At 45.8% G+C, this 12,911-nt stretch overlaps 1 protein-coding gene across 1 annotated transcript; it reads right to left on the reverse strand.

Moving 5' to 3' along the window:
* Window positions 1–1,239: 1,239 nt before the first annotated feature.
* On the reverse strand, window positions 1,240–12,835 carry LOC311120363 (transcription termination factor 3, mitochondrial-like; the record flags this gene model as incomplete). The annotated part of the gene is made up of 7 exons (XM_084157840.1): window positions 12,819–12,835; window positions 12,107–12,416; window positions 11,851–12,003; window positions 6,879–7,068; window positions 6,429–6,615; window positions 4,743–4,814; window positions 1,240–1,389 (listed from the first exon to the last, which is right to left on the reverse strand). Exons 2-7 carry the CDS (start codon window positions 12,372–12,374, stop codon window positions 1,240–1,242), a joined length of 1,020 nt encoding a protein of 339 aa, XP_084013966.1. The 5' UTR covers window positions 12,375–12,416; window positions 12,819–12,835.
* Between the last annotated feature and the right edge of the window lie 76 nt (window positions 12,836–12,911).

Consider the following 12,911-nt stretch of genomic DNA (forward strand, 5'->3'; position numbering starts at 1 on the left):
GCCCAATGATGGCTTATAATGTTTGAGGGCGTCTGGAGAACACAAAATGGCCCAAGTATGCCATGTATACAAAACATTATGAACACCTGCTCTTTCCATTACAGACTGACCAGGTGAATGTGTATGTGTGCCATTCAGAGGGTGAATGGGCAAGACACAACATGTAAGTGCCTTTGAACGGGGAATGGTAGTAGGTGCTAGGCACACCGGTTTGTGTCAAGAACTGCAACGCAAGAATTGGAGTCAACATGGGCCAGCATCCCTGAGGAACACTTTCGACCCCTTGTAGAGTCCATGCCCCGACGAATTGAGGGTCTCAACATTGCTGATTCTTGAACATACTTTCATTCTCATTTTCAGTATTTTACATTTAAAAGGGTAGGTAGCATAAACGTAACCACATGTAACATGGATTTGCATTAGTATACACATCAAAAGTCCTAATGCAAAGTTACACTTCAATTTTCTATTTTTCGAGTTATTACATTTAGTAATTTTAGTAATTTTCTTTAGCAGACGCTCTTATCCAGAGCGACATACAGTTAGTTTTTTGTTTTTTTTCTCCATACTAAAGCTAAGCCAAGTTGGAAAAAGTTACAAAACTCCCGTAGCTTACTTCACAGAGAACATGCTGAAAAGTTGATAAATCATAAAGAAGAACAGACAAGGTACTACAAAATTAGAGCAAGCAGGAATGATTTTCTTTCGTTTTGAGCCAACGGGAAGAAGGCACCAGAGCCTGCCGTGCTAACGGGTTCCCACTAGATAACACAAGATAACATAGCCACATGTCCGTGAAGAGCATGCTGCATGGTCGTACGTGCCCCATCTGCTGCTTGTTTACATCACACTTCCTGTGATTGGTGGATTGTAGCTCACCACCACCTACACTTGGTCTGGAATGTAATTACTTGAGCTAGCTACCGAGCTAGCATACGAACTCAGTAGCACAGAGTAGATCCTCCATAGGATATTGAGAAATAGTGCATTGTGGGTAGTTTAGAAGATATCAGGAAATAAGTTAATAAATATGTAATAACCCAAAAACATAACTATTTGTACTAGTGAAAATGGCGCTGGAGGAAATAGCACCCGTTTTACAGGCTCCTGACCAATTGTGCTATTTTGAGCTGATCTTATCTTTTTTGTACATAATGTTTCTGCCATTGTTTCCTATAACCGAAAAGAGCTTGTGGACATCAGAACAGCTATCACTAACCTCGATTTGGATGAGGACTTCTACTTCAAAGAGTCAGAGGCGAAAGACTGATTATCCCGGACCAGGCCCAAATCCCGACACTCGAAGAAGGAGGAGACGGCGCTATAGAGGCCGGCGTGCAGGATACCTGACGAGACTACGTCGGAGAGTGGATCAATCGCCTCTACCCTCTGTTCATTGGCGAACGTGCAATCACTGGAGAATAAACTGGATGAGCTCTGTTCGAGACTATTCTATCAAAATGTTCTGAGGAACTGTTATATCCTGTGTTTCTGAGTCGTGGCTGAACAAGGACATGCTAAATATAAACCTAGCTGTTTTTTCTATACATCGGCAGGACAGAACGTTGGCATCGGGGAAGATCAAGGGAGGTGGTGTGTGTCTCTTTGTTAACAACAGCTGGTGCGCAATCTCTAATATTAAGGAAGTCTCAAGGTTCTGCTCCTGAGTTAGAATGCCTCATGATAAGTTGTAGACCATACTATTTACCCCCACAAACCGATGCTGGCACTAAGACCGCACTCAACAAGCTGTATAGGGCCAAAGGCAAACAAGAAAATGCTCACCCAGAGGCGGTGCTCCTAGTGGCCGGGGACCTTTTAATGCAGGAAAACTGAAATCTGTTTTACCTCATTTCTATCAGCATGTCACCTGTGCAACTAGAGGCGAAAAAACTCTAATCACCTTTACTCCACACAGAGCTCTCCCTCGCCCTCCATTTGGCAAATCTGACCATAACTCTTATCCTCCCGATTCCTGCTTACAATCAAAAACTCAAACAGGAAGTATCAGTGAAGCGCTCAATACAGAAGTGGTCTGATGAAGCGGATGCTAAGCTACAGGACTGTTTCGCTTGCACAGACTGGAATATGTTCCGGGATTCATCCAATGGCATTGAGGAGTTTACCAGAAACAAATTTGTGCACAAAATTTGAGAGAAATAAGCTTTTGTGAGTATGGAACATTTCTGGGATATTTTATTTCAGAGCATGAAACATGGGACCAACACTTTACATGTTGCTTTGATATTGTTGTTCGGTATATTTAAATCCTGTCAAGACATTCCTCAGTTTCTTTCCAGTTGTGCGTGTCCAAGTTAAGAGTAAGTTTGTTTCCAATTGTCACACCAGCCTTCGCTTTGGCTCCCCATCCTGTTCAGCCCAGGCGTTCGCCATCGGCCTTCTAGCTGCTGCCGAACCTAATGCTGGCAAACGCCCTTCACTCATCATTACATTTTACATTTTAGTCATTTAGCAGATGCTCTTATCCAGAGCGACTTACAGTTAGCGCATACATTATTTTATCGAACCCACAACGCCATGCTCTACCAACTGAGCTACATCCCCTATCATCTCCGGACTTGTCTCGTCATCATTACACACACCTGGTTCCAATCCCCACTCTATCACTGTATATTTACTCCCTCTGTCATTTGTCGGTCATTGTAAATGTTACTTGTTTTCCTGAGAGGAATCTCTCCTACTATTTCCTGAGTACTTTACTTTAGCCTTTTTGTTTATTAAGATATATTTTGAGCACAACAGCGTTTTGGTTTCGTTCTGCTTTGATCAATGGTGCTTAAATAAATTCAGTAGTTCTAAACCTGCAACTGCCTACTCCTCTACACTTGTGACACCAATTGTCCACATATTTTTGTTAAGTCATAACATTAAGATGTCATGTAATATCCTTATTTTAATTATTTAGATATATTGGTCTAATAGATTAATCCTTATCACCTTTACCTTTTATGCAACCTGCTCATAATGTCTCTCTTTTGTTGCCGAACCACACACAAATCCAACTTTGCCTTGTCCAACCACAAGTCCTTAATAAATATGTGAACTTTGGCACGGTCTCTGTCGTCTGCTTATTCTCTGACTGGAGCAGAGTACCCCTGGTGACATCTATCCAACCAGTTACCTATCTTGGGTTTCTTAGACTATTTTTCAGCAGCCATATTGGACATGACCCCATGTGGGTAATGGGAAAAATCTGCGATGGCACTATAGCCAAAAATACTTTAGACATGCCCTAGCTGTGTGTGAACTTTGGTGGCTTTATCACTAAGTCCAAAACATTTCCCCGTAGCCGCTGGACTACGGTCAAAATGACCTCAATATGACCCCCATGAAGGGCTTAAGAGTATTTTATGATCAGAATTATTGTCTATATTATCTGTGGGATTTATTTAGTGGGTATGTAACATTACAAAGTCATTTTTGTATTGTTTGGAATTATTTTCATTGCCTTTCTCTTAAAAAAATAATATTTGACTGTGACCTGCTGCTGCTGACTATCAGACAGTGAGCAGGCTGTTACTGAGTGAGTGAATGAATGGTGGAGAGGGGGAGGGCGGGAGGGGTGTGTGAGTTGAGATCACTGATTGAGAGAGTGCTGTAGCAGAGGCAGCTGAGGCACTGAGACAGAGCAGCATGTGCGTAAGTCCTGACAACTTTCTCCCAGTTGGAGGTAGGCTATTTAGATTGGTCATTATGGAGACACCCTTTATCCATAAAACATATTCACGCGCTAGAACTGATATAACGGCCACAAAGCATTGGAAAACTACTTTAGGCGCCCTAGAGCGCTTTAGATAAATTCGCTTAGAGGTGGTTTAAAGTCAACTGCATTCTAATGTCGACTTTTCTTATAGATAACAGTATCAAGCGAAGGGTTTTACTCATGCTCAGTTCTAGGGTTCTAGGGTCTAAGGTGGAAATTTGAAATGGAAGTTATGGAACTCTCATGTGCTTGTGTTATGGGAAAAAGTTCACACTAAAAGTTACATTGAATGATAGCCTAATTTATAGCCAACAGATGCAAATGTAGCCTATTAATGTATATGCCATTGCAGGCTACTGTAGCCTACCATTTGATACAATAAATATATTGAAATGACAATATCACTGGAGTCATTGCAAATCCATTTGTGCCACTTGTTTAGCCTACCTGGAGCTGGCAAACATATTTAATAAATAGCCTATAACTCAGTTTGTTGTTGTAGCCTTGTGTTATTATGCGATTATAAATGGCCATGTTTAGTTAATTAAATTGGAAGTTATCAATTGATCATCATTCTTCACATTTAATGTCAGTTTCATTGTGTACTTTTCCCTAAAATGAGACATGGCCTATCAGGGACTATAGGCTACCTGCATCTAGCTCAGCAAACCATGGCAAAGTTGAATTGCAATTATAAACCCAGATTTTAGTCTGTAACCTATGCCTATTGAAATAACAAGTCAATCTCGCAAATGGGCCATTTATAACAGTTTGTAGTCTTAATATCTGGCACATAATAACGGCACAATTGCCAGAAAATAGCATTCATTTTTTGAAGTTCATCCAAGTGTTTCTTGCACAGAGATTTGGAGATCCTCTGTCCAACTTTCATAACTCAAACTCTCCTGCCGGATTTATCAAACAGGATTTATTTACAATTATAAACTGATGGATGGATTCTGAGAATTCAACCTTTTTCTTTTACAAGAATTAAGACATATCACAACTCTTTTCTTACCTTAAGATTCTCCTTAACTGGCTCCAAACTCCCACACAGAAGTCTGGGAAGGCGAATCACGATATCCCGTGTCTGAAAGAACATACAATTGATTAAGAATGTATGGGTAAAATAATCTTATTCATAATCTTACTGTATGTAATTTGTGGTGTGATTATTCTATGAAAAATGTAGTGGGACAAAACAATGTGATCAATTGTGTTTGTCTTGGGTCAATCCTTTCACACCAAATTGTTTTCCAAATTCAAACCTGACCTTCTGAGCCCTGAGGCCCAACACCATTATCCCAGAAACCCTAGACCCACTCCAATTTGCATACCGCCCCAACAGATCCACAGATGATGCAATCTCTATTGCACTCTACACTGCCCTTTCCCACCTGGACAAGAGGAACACCTACGTGAGAATGCTATTCATTGACTACAGCTCAGCGTTCAACACCATAGTGCCCTCAAAGCTCATCACTAAGCTAAGGATCCTGGGACTAAACACCTCCCTCTGCAACTGGATCCTGGACTTCCTGACGGGCCGCCCCCAGGTGGTAAGGGTAGGTAACAACACATCTGCCACACTGATCCTCAACACGGGGGCCCCTCAGGGGTGCGTGCTCAGTCCCCTCCTGTACTCCCTGTTCACCCATGACTGCATGGCCAGGCACGACTCCAACACCATCATTAAGTTTGCCGACGACACAACAGTGGTAGGCCTGATCACCGACAACGATGAGACAGCCTATAGGGAGGAGGTCAGAGACCTAGCCGTGTGGTGCCAGGATAACAACCTCTCCCTCAACGTGACCAAGACAAAGGAGATGATTGTGGACTACAGGAAAAAAAAGAGGACAGAGCACGCCCCCATTCTCATCGACGGGGCTGTAGTGGAACAGGTTGAGAGCTTCAAGTTCCTTGGTGTCCACATCACCAACAAACTATCATGGTCCAAATACACAAAGACAGTCGTGAAGAGGGCACGACAAAGCCTATTCCCCCTCAGGAGACTGAAAAGATTTGGCATGGGTCCTCAGATCCTCAAATGGTTATACAGCTGCACCATCGAGAGCATCCTGACTGGTTGCATCACTGCCTGGTATGGCCTCCGACCGCAAGGCACTACAGAGGGTAGTACGTACGGCCCAGTACATCACTGGGGTCAAGCTTCCTGCCATCCAGGACCTCTATACCAGGCGGTGTCAGAGGAAGGCCCTCAAAATTGTCAAAGACTCCAGCCACCCTAGTCATAGACTGTTCTCTCTGCTACCGCACGGCAAGCGGTACCGGATCGCCAAGTCTAGGTCCAAAAGGCTTCTCAACAGCTTCTACCCCCAAGCCATTAGACTCCTGAACAGCTAATCATGGCTAGCCGGACTACTTGCACTGCACTGCACTGCACTGCACTGCCCCCCCCCCCCCCCCCCCCCCCCACCCCCACCCCATCATTTTACGCTGCTGCTACTCTGTTAATTATTTATGCATAGTCACTTTAACTCTACCCATGTACATGTACATATTACCTCAACTAGCCGGTGCCCCCGCACATTGACTCTGCACCGGTACCCCCCTGTATATAGCCTCCCTACTGTTCTTTTATTTTACTTCTGCTCTTTTTTTCTCAACACTTTTTTGTTATTGTTGTTTTATTTTACTTTTTTATTAAAAAATAAATGCATTGTTGGTTAAGGGCTGTAAGTAAGCATTTCACGGTAATGTCTACACCTGTTGTATTCGGCGCATGTGGCAAATAAAAATTGATTTGATGGTAGAATCCCAGGCGGTTGTCCATCCTATTCACACTGAAGTTCAGCAGGTATGGAGCTCTGGACACCATGGAGGCCACAGACTCAGCACTGAACTTCTTGGACCCATGATATGCCACCCTAATGTGGAAAAATAGAGATTATTACCTCATTTTATACTACAGATCATTTCTAAATAATGTATCAATGAAATGTATCACCTGCCATAGTCCTATAAGAGCTGAAGCTGACAGACAGGTGATACAACACTTGTCTACAGCTATAGGTATATCAGATGGAAACACCAAGTGTACTCTCTGTCCCTAAGATAGTCAACCCTATGTGTTGCTGACTGTGGCAAACTCAACCTGCCAATACGACAACCACAATATCTGCCTCTGTATCTGGCCTGCAGGTTCTCCAGGCTCTCTGTGAGGTTGAAAGGGTTGTGGCTGATCGGGTAGCCCAGCCGAGAGTCCTCCACTCCCAGCTGCTTCAGGAACACCAGCCGGGGGGCCACGTCTGTCTGGACGTCCAGCCTCAGCAGCATGGAGCCCATTTTGGGTCTCTGCTCCAGTTTCCATAGCCGAACACCTGAAGAGGGAACCAAAGGGTTAACACCAGGGTCGCATTCATAAGTGCACACTGTGGCAAAATGCTTTGAAGTGGAAAACATAAACAAACGTTTATATTTGCGTAAATTCATGTAATCCCTCCCCATTTGTCCATTGATTTCAGCTTGGTGCCTGGTCAATACGATCCAGAGACATAGATATACAGAATATCTATTGCTCTGGTTCACTTCATACTAGACCAGGGATGGGCACTTTGATGGGGGTGGGGGCCACACAAAATCTGAACCCAACATGAGGGGCCTCAGTGGCTCGCAGGTCGGCATACCCACACATGCAGTCAGAGCCGGCCCTAGCCTTTTGGGGGCCCTAAGCTAAATTTTGCCCCCACCTTGCGAGCAAAGCATTTTAGCGGCCCCCCTCTGGACAGCGGAGATAAAATTAAATAAAAATTGGAGCAAATTTCATGCAATTCTACAAATTTTGCAATGGGGCGTAGAGAAAATGTTGAAGTTTTAAACCAAGTTTGCTGGAATTCTACACATTTTGCCACGAGGCGGAGAGAAGATTTTTGAATTTTATAACAAAATGTGCCGTTTTACAGCTAATTTCCTACAATTCAACACATTTTGCCAAAGGGTGGAGAGACATGTTCGCCGTTTTTAATATGATATCTAAGTGAGAGTGACTAACAAAATCAATGGAGGCCACCCGGTCTGTAATTTGACCATGATTACTACAAGTTTAGATAGCTGGCCGCTAGACTAATTTACCAATCTAATTTTTTTTGCTGAAATGGCCGTAACTACATACAAGGTCCGGACCTCCGTATTTTTTTATAATTTGAAAAAACAAGGAATAACATAAATATACACTACCGGTCAAACGTTTTAGAACACCTACTCATTCAAGGGTTTTTCTTTATTTTTTACTATTTTCTACATTGTATAATAATAGTGAAGACATCAAAACTATGAAATAACACATATGTAAATATCTTATCAAAAAAGTTAGGAACAAAAAATAAAAAAGGTATGTTTCAATATGAACATCTCCACATGGCATATCTTCCCTATAGGCCAACATTCAAATGCAATGAATACAGTTTAAAAAATGTCCTATGTTTTCGTTTTGTCACTGATGCTATGTGTCAGTGTGAATAATTTCTCATATGTCCCCCCTTTCAGGGTTATAACATTAGAATTGTATAGCTAATAGGCTACAGTGGGGGAAAAACGTATTTAGTCAGCCACCAATTGTGCAAGTTCACCCACTTAAAAAGATGAGAGAGGCCTGTAATTTTCATCATAGGTACACGTCAACTATGACAGACAAATTGAGAAAGAAACATCCAGAAAATCACATTGTAGGATTTTTAATGAATTTATTTGCAAATTATGGTGGAAAATAAGTATTTGGTCACCTACAAACAAGCAAGATTTCTGGCTCTCACAGACCTGTAACTTCTTCTTTAAGAGGCTCCTCTGTCCTCCACTCGTTACCTGTATTAATGGCACCTGTTTGAACTTGTTATCAGTATAAAAGACACCTGTCCACAACCTCAAACAGTCACACTCCAAACTCCACTATGGCCAAGACCAAAGAGCTGTCAAAGGACACCAGAAACAAAATTGTAGACCTGCACCAGGCTGGGAAGACTGAATCTGCAATAGGTAAGCAGCTTGTTTTGAAGAAATCAACTGTGGGAGCAATTATTAGGAAATGGAAGACATACAAGACCACTGATAATCTCCCTCGATCTGGGGCTCCACGCAAGATCTCACCCCGTGGGGTCAAAATGATCACAAGAACGGTGAGCAAAAATCCCAGAACCACACGGGGGGACCTAGTGAATGACCTGCAGAGAGCTGGGACCAAAGTAACAAAGCCTACCATCAATAACACACTACGCCTACTGTCACGATCGTCTGAAGGATGAGACCAATACGCAGCGCGTGTTCCGAGATACATGATGACTTTATTAAATTAAAGTGACCACAGAGAAAACAACAAAATACGATACGTGAAGTTCCACTGCTGAAATAACAACAAACAGCCACACGGAAACAAAAACCCACAAACCCCACAGGAAAACATACAGAATAAATATGGCTCCCAATCAGAGATAACGAGCCGAACAGCTGACACTCGTTACCTCCGATTGGGAGTCATTGAACAAACCTAGAAAAACAACAACCTAGACACCCAACCTAGAACATAAACACATAGACTGCACACACCCTGGATAAACAATAATGAGTCCCAGCACCAGGGTGTGACAGTACCCCCCCCTAAAGGCGCGGACTGCGACCGCGCCTCAAAACCCCCAAACAGGGGAGGGCTGGGCGGGCATACCTCCTCGGTGGCGGTTCTGGCTCCGGCCTAGACCACCACCCCACCATAGTCACTTCCCGCTTATGTAGCCTCCTCCAAATGACCCCCACCGGTTTAAGGGGCAGCACCTGACTAAGGGGCAGTACCGGACTAAGGGGCAGTACCGGACTAAGGGGCAGTACCAGGCTGAATGGCGAATCCTGGCTGGTCGGCTCTGGCGGATCCCGGCTGGACGGCTCTGGCGGATCCCGGCTGGACGGCTCTGGCGGATCCCGGCTGGACGGCTCTGGCGGATCCCGGCTGGACGGCTCTGGCGGATCCCGGCTGGACGGCTCTGGCGGATCCCGGCTGGACGGCTCTGGCGGATCCCGGCTGGACGGCTCTGGCTGATCCTGTCTGGCGGAAGGCTCTGGCTGATCCTGTCTGGCGGAAGGCTCTGGCTGCTCCTGTCTGGCGGAAGGCTCTGGCTGATCCTGTCTGGCGGAAGGCTCTGGCTGCTCCTGTCTGGCGGAGAGCTCTAGCGGCTCCGGTCTGGCGGACGGCTCTGTAGGCTCATGGCAGACGGGCGGCTTTGCAGGCTCATGGCAGACGGGCAGCTCCTGCGGCGCTTGGCAGACGGACAGTTCAGACGGCGTTGGGCAGACGGGCAGTTCAGGCGCCGTTGGGCAGACGGGCAGTTCAGACGGCGTTGGGCAGACGGACAGTTCAGGCCCCGTTGGGCAGACGGCAGACTCTGGCCGTCTGAGGCGCATCGTAGGCCTGGTGCGTGGTGCCGGAACAGGAGGTACCGGGCTGAGGATACGCATCTCAGGGCTAGTGCGGGGAGAAGCAACAGGGCATGCAGGACCCTGGGGACGCACATAAGTCCTAGTGCGTGGTGCCGGAACTGGTGGTCCCGGGCTGAGGACACGCATCTCAGGGCTAGTGCGGGGAGCAGCAACAGGACGCACAGGACTCTGGGAACACACAGGAGGCTCGGTGCGTGGTGTAGGCACTGGTGGTACTGGGCTGGAGCGGGGAGGTGGCGCCGGAAATACCGGACCGTGCAGGCGTACTGGCTCCCTTGAGCACTGAGCCTGCCCAACCCTACCTGGTTGTATGCTCCCCGTCGCCCGACCAGTACGGGAAGGAGGAATAACCCGCACCGGGCTATGTGGGCGAACCGGGGAAACCATACGTAGGGCTGGTGCCATGTAAGCCGGCCCGAGGAGACGCATTGGTGGCCTGCTGCGTGGGGCCGGCCTCATGACATCCGGCTCAACACTCAATCTAGCCCGGCCGATACGAGGAGCTGGAATGTACCGCACCGGGCTATGCCTGCGTACAGGAGACACCATGCGCTCTACTGCGTAACATGGTGTCTGCCCGTACTCCCGCTCTCCACGGTCAGTCCAGGGAGTAGGCGCAGGTCTCCTACCTGCCTTCGCCACACTCCCTTTTAGCCCCCCCCCAAGAAATTTTTGGGGAGTAACCACGGGCTTCCAGCCTCGACTCCGCGCTGCCTCCTCATACCACCTCCTCTCGGCTGCAGCTGCCTCCAGCTCTTCACGAGGGCGGTGGTACTCCTCTGGTTGTGCCCAAGGACCCTTTCCAGCCCGTATCTCCTCCCATGTCCATGAATCCTTTATGGCTGGGTCCTGTTGCCGCTTCACACGCTGCTTGGTCTTGTTGTGGTGGGTTTTTCTGTCACGATCGTCTGAAGGATGAGACCAATACGCAGCGCGTGTTCCGAGATACATGATGACTTTATTAAATTAAAGTGACCACAGAGAAAACAACAAAATACGATACGTGAAGTTCCACTGCTGAAATAACAACAAACAGCCACACGGAAACAAAAACCCACAAACCCCACAGGAAAACATACAGAATAAATATGGCTCCCAATCAGAGATAACGAGCCGAACAGCTGACACTCGTTACCTCCGATTGGGAGTCATTGAACAAACCTAGAAAAACAACAACCTAGACACCCAACCTAGAACATAAACACATAGACTGCACACACCCTGGATAAACAATAATGAGTCCCAGCACCAGGGTGTGACACCTACGTACCTATGATGAAAATTACAGGCCTCTCTCATCTTTTTAAGTGGGAGAACTTGCACAATTGGTGGCTGACTAAATACTTTTTTTCCCCACTGTATATGTTTGTAGATCGACTGAGTTGAATGAACCTACAGCAGCCAAGGTGATAATGGATGGGGTAATTTTTGCTTGTATTTGCTGTTCTCCAAATAGCATTTAACCTTTTTTTAAATTATATAGAAATGCAGTAAATGAGCTTAGACTTTTAAAAAATTTCCTGTGGGGAGGGGCACTCCACCCCCCAACCCATCCCACCTCGCTAAAACGCAAACCCTGGTTACGGACCTGTTCGCTGAATTGGCCACCAAGTTGCCCATCCCTGCACTAGATGGGGAAGTAATGGCTAATCAGATACAAACCCTAAAAGGACTGAACCTACCTAGCTGTACAAGCTTGCTGAGTGTCTCTGACTCGTTGACATAGTCTTTGAGGGAGATGGATACAGCAGGCAGGGCAGCTGGGATGTCCATACGAACCGCCTCCTCATCACTGATCTCTTCTAATGCAGAGTGGCCTGGGGCATCTTCCAAATCTGGAGAGGGCAAAAACATTAGGGAGAAATGACCACAGTGTGTGTGTGTGTACAGGGGTAGCATTAGTACCTAAAGCTGTCTGCCACTCCTTCAGCGACATACCTCCATCTCTGAGTTGATGGGAGAGAGAATTCTGATACGGCACCATATTAGTCCTAGGGAACTCATCAGTATCCTTGTGTTTCGTTTGAGATGGTTGGATCTTGGCATGAGATTCATAGTAACTCCGCACTCCTAGTTTCCACCTCTGTTGCGTCTGAGATGGGTTCTGTCTTCTCTGGAGCATGGAGGGCAAGACTGGAACACTGAAATAATTCCGGAGGGCTGCAGGGCAATGCTGGGCATCGGTGGAATACTGGAGGGTGATCATACCCACAGTCCTTGACAGTAAATATGTACCTCTCTGACACAGCTGGATACAGGTTGAAGCCATGGAGAGATATGTGGTAGAAACACAAGAGTACATTAAATATATGCAGCTAACTGGAATAAAATGTCACGCAAGTCACACGTTGTTTAGCCACTACTGTGAATATTTGAGCTTGACTGGTGGAGAATGTTGTTGTTGTGTAGAGAACAATAGATTATAAACAATGATTGAGGGGCATGTTTCATTGAGCTAATGGCTAGCTAGGTAGCTTGAATAGAGCAATCATACGGGTAGCCAGCAAGCAGATAGAGATAAAGTCGTTTTCGCAAGTTCAAAATGGATGAAACCATGCAATAAATTACAGAAATATGGGTCAAAACATGAATATGTCCGCTGAGCAGACGTAGAAACAACAACAGATAGAGCCAATGTCAGTCGACTCACGTGTGCGCTCTCACGGAATCATTAAGCGTCCCCTCCAAAGGACGTACCAAAATACGCATACAGCAGGGGAATTAGCCAGATCAACCTAAAACA

The sequence above is a fragment of the Coregonus lavaretus genome, assembly GCF_964263955.1.
Source record: "Coregonus lavaretus genome assembly, chromosome: 3".
Taxonomy (NCBI): domain Eukaryota; kingdom Metazoa; phylum Chordata; class Actinopteri; order Salmoniformes; family Salmonidae; genus Coregonus; species Coregonus lavaretus.